The 12,662-nt window shown below is 57.5% G+C and overlaps 1 protein-coding gene across 5 annotated transcripts in view; it reads right to left on the bottom strand.

Moving 5' to 3' along the window:
- Nucleotides 1-1,948: 1,948 nt before the first annotated feature.
- Nucleotides 1,949-12,662, bottom strand: part of OGDH (oxoglutarate dehydrogenase) — a 66,706-nt gene continuing 55,992 nt past the window's right edge. For all 5 annotated transcript variants that reach the window (XM_078442636.2, XM_078442638.2, XM_078442634.2 and 2 more), the window contains 13 exons: nucleotides 8,805-8,984; nucleotides 8,348-8,500; nucleotides 7,748-7,850; nucleotides 7,504-7,632; nucleotides 7,232-7,382; nucleotides 6,864-6,991; nucleotides 6,581-6,759; nucleotides 6,117-6,188; nucleotides 5,681-5,809; nucleotides 5,262-5,334; nucleotides 3,269-3,432; nucleotides 3,027-3,181; nucleotides 1,949-2,891 (listed from right to left, as the gene is read on the bottom strand). In XM_078442636.2, coding sequence (XP_078298762.1) covers nucleotides 2,771-2,891; nucleotides 3,027-3,181; nucleotides 3,269-3,432; nucleotides 5,262-5,334; nucleotides 5,681-5,809; nucleotides 6,117-6,188; nucleotides 6,581-6,759; nucleotides 6,864-6,991; nucleotides 7,232-7,382; nucleotides 7,504-7,632; nucleotides 7,748-7,850; nucleotides 8,348-8,500; nucleotides 8,805-8,984 — 1,737 coding nt within the window. In that variant the 3' untranslated portion in view covers nucleotides 1,949-2,770. The remainder of the gene's footprint in view (nucleotides 2,892-3,026; nucleotides 3,182-3,268; nucleotides 3,433-5,261; nucleotides 5,335-5,680; nucleotides 5,810-6,116; nucleotides 6,189-6,580; nucleotides 6,760-6,863; nucleotides 6,992-7,231; nucleotides 7,383-7,503; nucleotides 7,633-7,747; nucleotides 7,851-8,347; nucleotides 8,501-8,804; nucleotides 8,985-12,662) is intronic.

Here is a 12,662-nt window from a genome sequence, read left to right as displayed (position 1 = left end):
CCAAGGGCCACCAAAGGCAGGGGGACCCTGGGCTGGGGAGATGGGGCCTCTGCCTGCCCATCTGACCCCAGCAGACGGGGGGACGGGGAGAGGGAGGGGTTGAGGCCGGTGGTTATCCCAGGCACACAGGGGCTAACAGGCTGGGGCAGTGAAAGGGGGGCCCTGGGTGCAGGGGGTCACAAGGGACACATTTCCTTACACCGTGAGCGAGCTCTGGGGTACAGCGCACAGCACAGTGGTTGTAGTTAATGCGTATTTGAAAGTTTCTAAGGGAGTAAGTTTGAAAAGTTCTCGTCGTAAGAAAAACTAATTGTAAGTATATATGGTACAGATGCTAGTAACATGGAACCACGTCATACACCTGGACTATAACGGCATGTATCAATTACCTCTCAATTAAGAAAAGGGCCCTGATGGGGCGCCTGGGGGGCTCAGTCAGTTGAGCGTCCAACTTCAGCTCAGGTCATGATCTCGTGATTTGTGGGTTTGAGCCCCGCGTGAGGCTCTGTGCTGACAGCTCGTAGCCTAGAGCCTGCTTCCGATTCTGTGTCTCCCTCTCGCTCTCCTTTCCCGCTCACACTGTCTCTTGCTTTCTCAAAAGTAAATAAACATTAAAAGAAAGAAAAGAAAAAGAAAAGGACTCTGAGGTGATGAGGTCATCAGGGCTGGGAGATGGGGGGTTATGTGACATGGGCTCTGAAGGGACAGTGGGAACTTGAGGTGGGGGTGTGGGCAGTGTGGCCCCAGACCGTTTTCTATTGTTCTGCTGGGTCTGGGCCCAACTGAATACTAGCTGACGGTGGGGGGTGGGGGGGCGGAGCTCACTGTCCCACCTAATTTAGGGCAGAAATAGGTTCCACATTGATTCCAATTCCCTCTATTTCCACTGGAGAAGTTGGGTGGGCACCTCACCCCATACCTGCCTAAGATGGGTCAGGCGTCAGCCGCACCTGGGCCACCCCCCCCCACCCCCCCCACCAACCTCCTCCTTGCCCAGGTCACCTGTCCTGGGGCTGCAGCCCCCTCGGGTCCAGGCCCCCCAGCACAGCAAGGTTTCAAGCTGGTGCAGGTGTCCGAAGCGCCTCTCTGTCCAGAAACACCCCTCAGCAGGTTACTCACACTCGCCCTCCCCAAAGCCCTGTCGGAGCAGGCAGGATGCTCTTCTTTCGCGCAGAGGTAGGGGCGACCAAAGGGTGAGCAGACAGCTGCCCAGCGAGGTCTAAGCAGTGCCTCGTCAAAGCGCCCCCCAGCAGCTCTCACTCTACATGCCAACCACAAGGTGGTGGCATCCAGAGGCGACATTCCTTCACTGCAGGCCTCCCAGGCTGCAGCAAGTGGAGAGGGGACCCCAGGGAAGGGAAGGGGCTCCTGCCTCTCATTTTTTGCCTCCTTTAACCCTGATCCACCCTGCCGACTCCATCAGATGCAGTGCCCTGCTGGTCCTGTTGTCCTGACCCCACACCCAGCTCCGCCTGTGTGGCCAGGCACAACAGGGCTGGAGGACCCACGGCCAAGCCACAGGGAGCACACGGGACAACACGAAGAGATTCCAAGAGGCTTCAAGAACAAGGGACCCAAGTGTGTCCTAGAAGATGGGGTGGCCGTCAGCCCGTGTCCACACTCAGGCCTTTCCCTGAGCTCGCTCAGTGCTGGAACCTGCTGACCCCCCAGGAGGCAGAGGATGGTGTGCTGTGAGCCCAAGATGGTGGGGCTCTTGTCAAGAGGGGACACCGGGCCCCGGGGGTTCTGCACACATGGCTGGTTCCCCTGCAGAGGTTGTCCAGGGGCACAAACTCGTCGGGGAGCAGGCCGACCAGCCTGGGGTCTAAGGAGGGGCCACTGGGCACAATCTGTACCTGTGACACAGGGCCATGCAGTGAGAGGCTGCTTCCACGGCAGGATGGGGGTGGGGGGGGTGGGTGGGTAACAGAACCACACACAGACGGCCTGAGGGTAACTTCGTTTATGGGTCAAGCCAAATGCAATGCCAAGTTGTTTTTGTTTTTGTTTTTTTAACCAAAATAAATAAATCAGATTTGTCCCTGTGACGGGTGAGGGGAGCCGCCCCTGGCCCCGGACCTCCTGTACCCCCTGACCGGTTACGGCACGGCCCAGACAAGACCGCTTCCGTCTCCACAGCATTGGCATTGGGAGAAGCGGGACACGAGGGTGGGCTGAGGGGGTGGGTGTGTGTGCGGGGGGCAGGCAGTGGCCACGTCCTGGCCTGGCCCAGAGCCCCGCATCCTGTGGCCTGGCCCCAGGTGGGTGCAGTGTGCACGGGCCCCACAAGCGGCCCAGGCCCCTCTTGAGGGCCAGAAGTGGATGCTGCAGAGAGCGGACCCGCCTTTTCTGTGCCAGGCCAGATGCAGGCCACCTCCCGCCCGCAGCCCCACCCAGCGCCTCGGTTCACCACGCAGTGGGGGCCCCAGTGGAGCCCTGCCCTCTCCCGCCGCTCTGGGGGTTGGGGTGGGTGGCGTGAGGCTGGGCCTGCAGTGCGAGAGGGCCGGGGCACAGCAGACCCTCCTGGGACACCCGCAAGGGCCCCTCTCCACACGGGATGCTCAGCCGGACAGAAGTCGCGGCACCTGGGGGGATCTGGCCTGGGGGGTGGCCAAGCACTGGGGGTATAGCAGCCTAACGTTAAGCGGGACAGGGTGTGCGGTGAGGTGGACAGCAGAGATGCGGACAGCGCTGAGGCACTATTCTTTAGTGGAGAAGCGAGGGGCGGCCGTGGCGTGGAGGGTGGCGGCTCAGGCGGCCTGGGCAGCGTCTACGAGAAGTTCTTGAAGGCGTCCAGGTCGAAGGCCGTGTCCAGGAGGCGCTGCAGCTCTGTCAGATGGGTCTTCTTGTTGCCAGTGGCCGGAGCCGCGGCTGGATCCCGGCCAGCGTACCTGCGGGGGGGAGGGGGGGTACCATGGGGGCACAGTGAGCCCAGAGCCCCAGCCCCCGCTGAGCCAGCTCCCAGGCCCCGCCCCCATTGCCCCCAAGGCAGCCAGTTCCCAGGGCCGCCCCCAACCCCTGCTCACCACACTGGCTTGGCACGGCTGATGGTGGTGCGCAGCCGCGGCTTCACATAGTCGTAGTAGCCCTGGTTCTTGTGCTCCTCCTGGCACCAGGCCAGCTCAGCGTTGGGGTACTTGCGCACCTCCTGCAGCAGCAGGTCGAAGGGGAACGGGGACAACTGCGGAATGAAGGGTTCCTGTCAGAGGGGATGGGGCCTCGGGCAAGGAGGGATGCTGGCCCCCACTGCAGTGCCATCTTCCCCCACCTGTTCGATCCTGGTGATGGCCACCTGCTCGGCCATGCCCCGGGCCTTCCGCTCGCGGGTGAGGTCATAGTACACCTTGCCGGTGCAGAAGAGAAGTCTCTGGACGTTTGCTGGGTTCTGAGCCGCCAGGCCGTCTTCTGGGATCACCCGCTGGAAGTTGGTTCCTACAAGAGAATCCCCACGGCCGGGGGTCCTCTCAGGACCTGGCCGAGGGCAGCCAGGGCCCGCTGCTGCTGCTCGTGCAGGAGCCGGGCCCCCGGGGCAGCCAAGCGAGAACACCAGCTCCGAATGAGCACCAGCCTGGGGGAGGGGGCCCTGGAATCGCTCCGGACCCAGAGCGCCTTGAGAAGCACATCGTGTGCAGTGCATAGTAGGCAAGGCCAGCCCCAGACAGCAAGCAACACCGGTTCCTTCCTCCCAACAGGAGGGCAACGAACTCTGCTCACTCAGCTCAGATTCCCCACGAGGTACAAACACCGAACCTTCCGCACAGCTGGAACACATACTCAGCTTTCCAGCGCTGGCTCGGCCAGGAGAACCAGACTGCCCTCTGGAAGGGGCATCCAGAAAAGGGTCTCACTTAGTGATACACACATGACACATGCACAATCGTGCTACAGGAACTTTGCCTGTGGAATATAGGCCAGATACAAAAAGCCCACCACGAGCACCAGACTTGGGGGTGACAGAGCTCTTCCTCTAAGACCAGGAAGAAGACAAGGACGCCCACGGCCACCACTCCTGCCCAATCTCATGCTGGAAGTCTCAGCCAGACCAGTGAGGGGAGAAAGGAAAATGAGAGGCCTCTGAACTGGAAAAGGAAAAGGTAAAACAATCGGTGTGTAGATGGCCAAAACCCTAGAGATTAGAATAAACCAACCCGGCAAAGTTGCAGGATAAAAACGTCCATACTCAGTGCTCAGTTGCATTTCTGCAGACTAACAACAACTAATCCAAACACGAACAAGAAAGCCCATGTGCACCAGCATCAACGGGATAACTGGAGACGGTGAGGACTTGGGATAAAAACTGTAAGGTGCTGCTGAAAAGCACTGAAGACACAAGTGAACGAAGACGCGTGTTCTGGGAGTCAGGCTTATTGCTATTCTGTAGTAACCTCCACACACCAAGAACCACAATTCAACAAGGCAAACAGCCTAACTCAAACTCAGGCGAAACCACGCACAGATGCTTATCCAAAGTGGACGCCCAGATAGCCAGCAGATGTGCGTGAGGGGGCTCAGCATCACTGTCACACAAGTGTAGAGACGAGCTCTGGCGGGCTGAATGTGAGATGGCGCGGCTGCTGTGGACAACAGTTCCTCAAAATCCCACGAACAGAATTACGTGGGTCCCTGCCTCGGGGATGCGCCTGAGTGAGTGGAAAGCAGACTCCAGAAGAGGCGTCTGTACACCCACGTCCACGGAAGCGTCACTCTCAACTGCTCGAACGTGGGAGCAACACCATGTGCACCAAAGGATGAACAGTCCACTCGAGCGGACCGCCCAGACAGGGTAGGTCAACAGCCACAGGGCAGAAACGGTCCCGGCACCTGCTCTGTGACGCCTGCGGGGCAAGGACGGGAGCACAAATGGCCAGACACAGGAGGACATGAGCTGCGCGGCTGCACCCGTGTGCAGGGCCCCTACAGGGTGACCCAGGCACAGCAGCAGGGTGGTAGCCACCGGGTCTGGGGGGGTTCAAACAGACTGGGGAGGCTTCACCTCGACTCAAGATGAAGGCAGCTGCCTGGCCCAGGGGCCTGGGGTCTCTGTGGGTCTCATGGCAGGTCCCCCTCCTCAGAGTGGGGGAGGTCTTAGCTGACTTGCTCTGCCACCTCTGAAGGAGGCCTGGGGCGCCCAGGCGAAGGCTGCAGACGGGGGCGGGGGCACAACACCCAAGCGCAAACTCTGGCTTCTGGGCCGTCGCGTTCGCTGGTGTGTGTGCAACGACCGCAAGAGACCGTCGCCACCCCACCCCCGGCACACCCACCTGAGAGCATCTCGTCGAAGCTGGTTCTGGCCTCGGGATGCCGCAGCAGGGACTTGGGGGTGAAGATGATGAGCTGGAATGGAGGAGCACAGGCCCGTGATGGGTCAGGCCCCATGGGGTCCAGAGGGAGGCCCACTGTGTGGCCAGGAGCCCCGCATCCACTCTCCCAGCTGCGCTGAGTGCCGGCACCCTGGCCCTGGGCCCCCAGCCTCTCCTCGGGGTCCCCACCCACAGCCAGGCTCTGTGGACTGTGGGTCCTTCACACCCACTTCCCCTTTAACACCCCGCCCAGGAGCCCGCTCGCTGGGACCCTGCCTGGTGTAGCACCCACTATCCCCTACCCACAGGTCCATCCCCCTGCTGGGCAGGGGCCCTGGACTCCTGAGGCCCGGCCTCTGGGCAGGGACGCCCTGACTGACCGGCTTCCGGAAGGGCAGGAGGATCTGCCGCCGCAGCACATGGAAGAAGTTGCCGGGCGTGGAGCAGTTGACGACGATCCAGTTGCAGTCGTATAGCTGGTTTATGTCGAAGTTGGCTTCCTCCAGGTTCTGCAGCATGAGGGAGAGGCCCCAGCCCTGCCTCAGGCACCATGGCTGCCCTGGCAGGGTGCGCGCACGAGGGGACCCCACCAGGAGCTCTGGCAGCAGCCACACGCTCTCATTGGGGTTCTGTGTCCTGTTCCCTCCCTCCCTCCCTCCCTCCGTCAGTCCTGAAATCACCAGAACTTTCCTCTACAGCATCTGCCTGAACCCATCTGCGCACAGCTGCTCCTTGCAGCCCCCGAGGCAGCACCCACAGCAGCAGGACAGAGCCTCTCACTCCGGGGTGGGGGTGGGGGGAGGGTGCTCTACTCACTGGTAGGACATCTGGGTCGTCATTGCACATCTGCAGGAACCGCTCTGGCCGGGCAGAGGAATGTTCTGGACCCTGGAACCAGACACACAAGTTACAGGCAGAAGGTGTATTTGCAATGTCTCTTCCTTAACGGACTTGGGTCATTTCTGGTCTGAAAAACACCAACTTCCATCAACCTGCTGGCATTTCGACCCCTTTCCTGCCCCCAGAGCATGGAGGGGTGCTTCTGTGTCAGGACAGGGCCCACAGCCTGGCTCCACACGGCTCCTCCTGTGGGGCCTCGGCAGTGAGGACAGTCCTTCTAGGCCCAGGGCGGGGACAGGGAGGTGGCAGGGCGTTTGAGCCGGTGTGACCCGCACCGGCACCCCTGCTTCCCTCCAGAGGTGGAATGGGACCTACCACCTGCCCTGGGGGGTAGGGGGAAGCAGACTGCACCCTGGGCAGGAGGGAGGGCGGGAACTCACCATGCCCTCCATGCCGTGGGGCAGCAGCAGCACGATGCCGTTCTGCCGCACCCACTTGGCCTGTCCTGGGCAGATGAACTGGTCGATGATGCACTGGGCCGTGTTGTGGAAGTCACCAAACTGTGCCTCCCAGAGGACCAGGGCGTTGGGACTGGCCATGGCAAAACCCAGCTCGAAGCCTGCAGAGCGCGGAGGAGGAGGGAGGAGGGAGGAGAGCGGACCTGAGCCTACAGGCAGGCGGGCAGGGGCAGCAAGGGCTGGGCCTGAGGGCTGTGGCACTCACCCAGGACCCCGTACTCAGACAGCGAGCTGTTGCACACGGTGTAGGGAGCCTGGTTGGGCCAGAGGTGGTTCATGGGGATGCAGGTCTTCTTGTCCACGTTCTGGTCATGGAGCACGTGGTGGCGGTGGCTGGGGTGGAACAGCACAGGGTAGACGCGGGAGTTGCAGGGCGTTGGACCGATGAGGAGACCCAGGCAGTAACCCGTTCTCAGCCGAAGTGCCCCCATCGGAGCAGGGAAGGGGTGTGTCTGGGCCAACAACGGGACTGCATGGCTGCTTCCCAGTAGTGATTTTCTTCTCAGGATAAATGCCAGGGCCCTCCCCTTCTGTCCCCTGCACTTCACTGGGGCCACGAGATCACGCAGTTACCTAAAAGTGCCTCGCTCCACGTCCTGGCCGCTCAGCCGGATGTGGATACCCTCCTTCAGGAGGGAGCCGAAAGCCATGTACTCCGCCAGGGCCCAGTCCACGGTCCTGTTCTTCACCAGCTCCCCACGTGTCTTCAGGATGCGGCTCAGCCCTGTAGAGACGACGCTCACCAGCTGCCCGTTATACCCCCTCGTGATGAGAGCTTGTGGTGTCTCCTCTGGCCCAGCCCCTGGGGTCCTGACTTGCCTCCCAGGGGGCAGAGGCTTCCTCACCTCCATGAATGGTGAAGTTCTCCACGGGCACGGAGCTGGCCACGTTCCCGATGTGCGTCAGAATGTCCTCTGTCAGGCCCGTGGGCGGGCAGGTCATGCTCCTCGGCTGCCCGTCCAGGGTGAAGAAGCCTATGATGGGAGGCCCAGCTGACGCACAGCCACCACCGTCCCGGAACCAAACTGTGGGCCCTGGGGGCGCTGTGGGGGTGGGTGAGGGGCGTATGGTGACGTCCCCGCTGCTTACCGGGCCAGGGGGAGTCTAGCCAGTGCTTGATGTGCAGGATCTTCTCGTCCTTGGACCTGGTGAAGGCCTCCTCGCAGATCTTGTCGTACTTGGAGATCTCCTCCTGGAGGGCGGGGCACAGCACAGCTGTTGGGGGAGCTGCACAACAGGCCCCAGGGTCCCCGTGTGCACAACCACTCAGAGGCCAGCGAGGAGCTGCCGTCCTTTTCTACACCCAGCACCTTCTTCTCCAAGTCTGGGGAGCCCCCACCCCCACCCCGCTGGCTTCCTTGCAAACTGGCCCAGTTCATATGACTTCTAGCACCACTGGGAGAGGGGAGGCCCGCCGCGCCACCCCATCACCAGCCCTGACCTCCACACGGCCACCAAAGCCAGCCCTTCCTGCCTCTGTGCCCTGAGCATGGGCACGGGCCTCTCTTAACCTGTCAGGAGTGACCAGATCCACAACAGGCCCTTTACCTGCCCCCGCCCGCCCCCGGGCTCTCAGGACCCACCTCTTTTGTGAGCTCCCTGCAGCCGCAGGACAGTCAAGAAATGACAGTTGTAAATATTGCGCATGCTCCTACTTGGGGCCTCTGGCCGGCCGCACCTCATACTCACCTCGTACTCAGGCTGGTTGACCACGCCCTGGGACACCAGCAACTCCGCGTACTTCTGCAGCACTGGCTTCTGCTTGCGGATCTGCTTGTACATGAGCGGCTGCGTGAACATGGGCTCGTCCATCTCGTTGTGGCCATTGCGCCGGTAGCACACCTGGACACAGCCCAAGATGCCGGTGTCAGAAACACACAAGCGCCTGCCCCCAACTCCTGTGTGATGCCTCAGTGCACCTCCTCTAGAATTAGGGTCTATGTTTCCTTCACACCAGAGTTGCTCTGTCACAGGAGATGGAACAAGAGTGACCTGGGGACACCCTGGGATGAGACCCCAGCTACTTTCTTTCCCGGGCATGGCTCACCCAGGCGGGAGCCTCGGGAGCTCTGGGGAGGAGCGGCAAGGCGAACCTGCACCAGGGAGCCCGGCCCTTCTCTCCCTGGCGCAGACAGGGGTGGCTCACCAGGTCCACTACCACGTCCTTGTGGAATGTGCTCCTCCACTCGGCTGCCACCTTGCACACGTACATGACGGCCTCTGGGTCGTCCGCGTTCACGTGGAAAATGGGGGCATTCACGACGCGGGCCACGTCAGTGGGGTAGGGTGAGGAGCGGGCCATGCGCGGGTCTGTGGTGAAGCCGATCTGCAAGGGACACCCAGGCAGGGTGGGCAGAGCGCCACCAGCTGGCGGCCACCCGGCTGCACCAGCCCCACCAGGTCCCCAAGTACCTGTTTAGGGTTACTTATTTATTTATTTGTAAATTTACATCCTTATTTTTTTAATGTTTACTCATTTCTGAGAGAGAGAGAGAGCACGCGCGCGAGAGCGAGCGGGGGAGGGGCAGAGAAAGAGGGAGATACAGAATCCGAAGCAGGATCCAGGCTCCGAGTTGTCAGCACAGAGCCCGACCTGGAGCTCGAACTCACAAGCTGTGAGATCATGACCTAAGCCGAAGTCAGACACTCAACTGACTGAGCCCCACAGGAACCCCTAGGTCTTTAAAAAATTTTTTTGTTGTTTCTTATTCTATGAACAAAATTCACACGTGTTCAATATACAGTTTGGAAAACAGTATAAAAAAATGAAAAGTTAAACAAAGTTGTGTATCTTTCCACCAGCCAGTGGAAATATCTTGATGTTTTTCTTTGCACATGTACACATGTAACCTATGTTTAAAATTCTGAATGCTATTCTCTAACAGCCTATAATAACTAACCCTAACTTTACCGTAACCCCCACTTTTCCTCCTGAAGCATTCAGGGTTGAGTTGTAGAATTCCCATTTCCTAAAACAGGGACATGCCCTCACTAGCCTGAGCAGTTCCATGTGCTAAATACGTAACCTGACCCACGGTGTCCACACACACTGTGCCTGATGACCCACCTTTCTGCCCCCGGTCCAGCGTCCAATCCAGCACATCACCCCGTGCCAGTCTTGTCTCATCTGGAAGGCTCCCCACCTCCTCGGTTTTCCGAGGCACTGGCATTTGTCTATGTTGGTGGCCTGTGGTCAATCCGCTGTTGCTGGACACATTCTTACACAGGGTTGGTCCAGCAACATGGACTTCATGTGCGAACTCTCCCAGCAAAGAGAACTGAGGCACAGGGCGAGCACTGTGGACATTTCCGAACAGCAGTAAACTGCTCTTCAAAAGTGTGAGCATGCGTGTCTGTGCCCCACGCTCTTGCCAGCACAAATGAGTGCCCTGTGCTTCCTCTCACTGCACGGGGACTCTTTCTCTAAGACATCAGATATTCTAACGCTTATACGGCACTGCCTCCTATGGCTCTGCCAAAAGTTATGCAAAGGCTTCTATCGTCAGGCATATAGCTTATTTCCCACTCTTGTACCAACATGGTTTTGACACACACAGAAAAATATTTAGCTCCCGAAGCCTTCCTCAGGAGAGAATTTTAGAAGGTTGAACCTGAGGCACGTTCTTAGCAAGACAAGGGCCAGGACGGCAGCCAGTTCTCCTGCTACAGATCTTACCGACCCCACGCACGCCATCAACTGTGGCATCAGAATCAGTGAAGAGATTAAAGAAAACCCTTGCTAAACTGAAGCTCTTACAGAAGACTGGGCATCATTTATCACATGTTGCTTTCACATACTCTCCTTTATCACACTAGCTAAAGAGATGAGAAATAGAAACCGATGAGGATGTTAACTGATGACAGTTCTCATGGACACGTCTTCAACAGTCTCCTCGCCTGGGAAATGAGCACAGGGACTGGTGAGTTAGTGATCACAGCATGCGTGCCGTCTCTAGTGCCTCACAGGAAGGAAACTGCTCTGGAAGGTTAAGACCTCAGGCCCTCGGCTGCCCCCCACCCCAATGTCCGCCAGTTACTAGCTTCTGTGTCTTTAAGCACATACGGATGTGGGCACACACACGTGTGTGTGGAGACGGTGTGCTCTGTGGGTGTGCACGCACACAGACGTAGGGAGATAGGTGTTTACACACAATACCTTTCTGCATGTAACAGATCTTGTAGGTCATTTCAACAGTGTATGAAACAGTTGAAACAGTTTCACTGCGTGGTATTAATCACTTCAATAACTTAGGTCAGTGCTTATTCGTGGGCCAGGCACTATTCTGAGCATTTCATGTATATTAATTTTCATGCGTTAATTCATGTAAGCCGTATGACACACATGTGGGTACACCATAAATTATGTAACCAGCTCCCCATTGATCTAGGGATGGAAATTTTCATGTCTGGTCTTGTTGCATTAGCGATGTCTTTAAAGACATCGTGAGGGCACCAGTGGGAAGACCCCACTGACTGGAACTGCTGGTGTGAGAGCCAGAGACCCTGAGGTCAGCCCTGGCTGGAGCCCTGTCTCCCTCAGCCCTGCGGCTGGTCCCCAGCTGGAACAGAGCTGGTTGCTGAAGTTCTTCCTGTCACTCCACTGAGACCGGATTTCTGGTTGTTAGCACCCATGGTGCCGACTCTGCCGTCACATTCTTGCTGTGTGAATCATTCGCTCACAGGAAGGGAGCCCTCATGCTTCCTGGGCCTTCTATCTTCTGGGCTACACGGGCCCAGCTTCCTGGGAGGGTAGTTTCCAGACACTGCCATCCTAGGACACTCTCCCCTGGATCCGGCCTCAGGCAGGTGCAACCAGGATGCTTAGCTTTCTGTCACAAGAAGTCTGACACACCCAAGGCCTACCTGTACCGTTTTTGTGTAACGTGATTCTTAAATTGGAATGTTATTAAATGTTTCTGTTGCAGAGAAGAAGGGTTTCACCCCAGTGATTTAAGAAACCAGGAAGAGAGGCTACATTAAATCCAAAGCAAATAGAAGGAAAGGAACAACAAAGAGCAGAAATCAATGAACTAGAAAAACAGGAAAATACAGAAAATGCAATGAAGCCAAAGCTGTCCCTTTGGAAACAACAACCAATCTACAACCACAGCAATTGAAAACAAAAAGAGAAAAGACACGAATTATCAATATCAGGAATGAGATAAGGGATTCCAGGACAGATGCTAATAACAGAACATCACAAACTCTAAGAACACAAATTGTAATTGTACGACTTACATGAAAGAAATTACCATAGCTCACTCAAGAACAAACAGACCTGGAGAGTCTTATGTATACTAAAGAAATGGAATTTATACTTAAAAGAAATGTTCTCATAGGGACTTGCACTTCTGGAAGATGAAGGAGGTGAACCTTTCCCTATTCTTCCTACCAAGGACAATGGAAGCCCCAGGACATTATCTGTAGAGTAAACATAAAACTCTGAAGGTAGACAGAAGTCAGACTAGCCAGGGACCATAGGGCCCGAGGAGTGACTCAATGACAGGTCCCAGGACGTCTCCTCCTATACCCTGGGCTGGGTGCTGGAGCAGGTTGCTTGGCAACACCAGCAGGGGGAGCCTGGGTGGCTCAGTTGGGTAAGTGTCAGCCTTCTTGGTTTTGGCTCAGGTATGATCTGACGGTTCATGGGTTCGAGCCCCTCGCTGGGCTCTGTGTTGGCAGTGCAGAGCGTGCTTGGGATCCTCTCTCTCTTTCACTCTCTGCTCCTCTCTTGCTTGCACGGTCTCTTGTCTCTCAAAATAAATAAACTAAAAAAACCCCCAAAAACAAAAAACAAAACACCAGCAGGCACAGGCAGGAAAGCCAGAGGACCAAGACACTATTAGACAATTGCCACCCTGCTGCAGCCAGCCCACAGAAAACACCGTGGCCCTTCCCCACCCCCACCCAAGATGCCTAGGAGGTGGGCCTCACAGAAGATTTAAGTAAGATCGGAGTCTCACAACAAAATGCTCAAAACATCCCAATGTCATTTGAAAACCAG

The sequence above is a fragment of the Panthera onca genome, chromosome A2, assembly GCF_046562875.1.
Source record: "Panthera onca isolate mPanOnc1 chromosome A2, mPanOnc1 haplotype 2, whole genome shotgun sequence".
NCBI lineage: Eukaryota > Metazoa > Chordata > Mammalia > Carnivora > Felidae > Panthera > Panthera onca.
The sequence above is the reverse complement of the archived record's forward strand: the minus strand, read 5'-3'. Positions and strand labels throughout refer to the sequence as shown.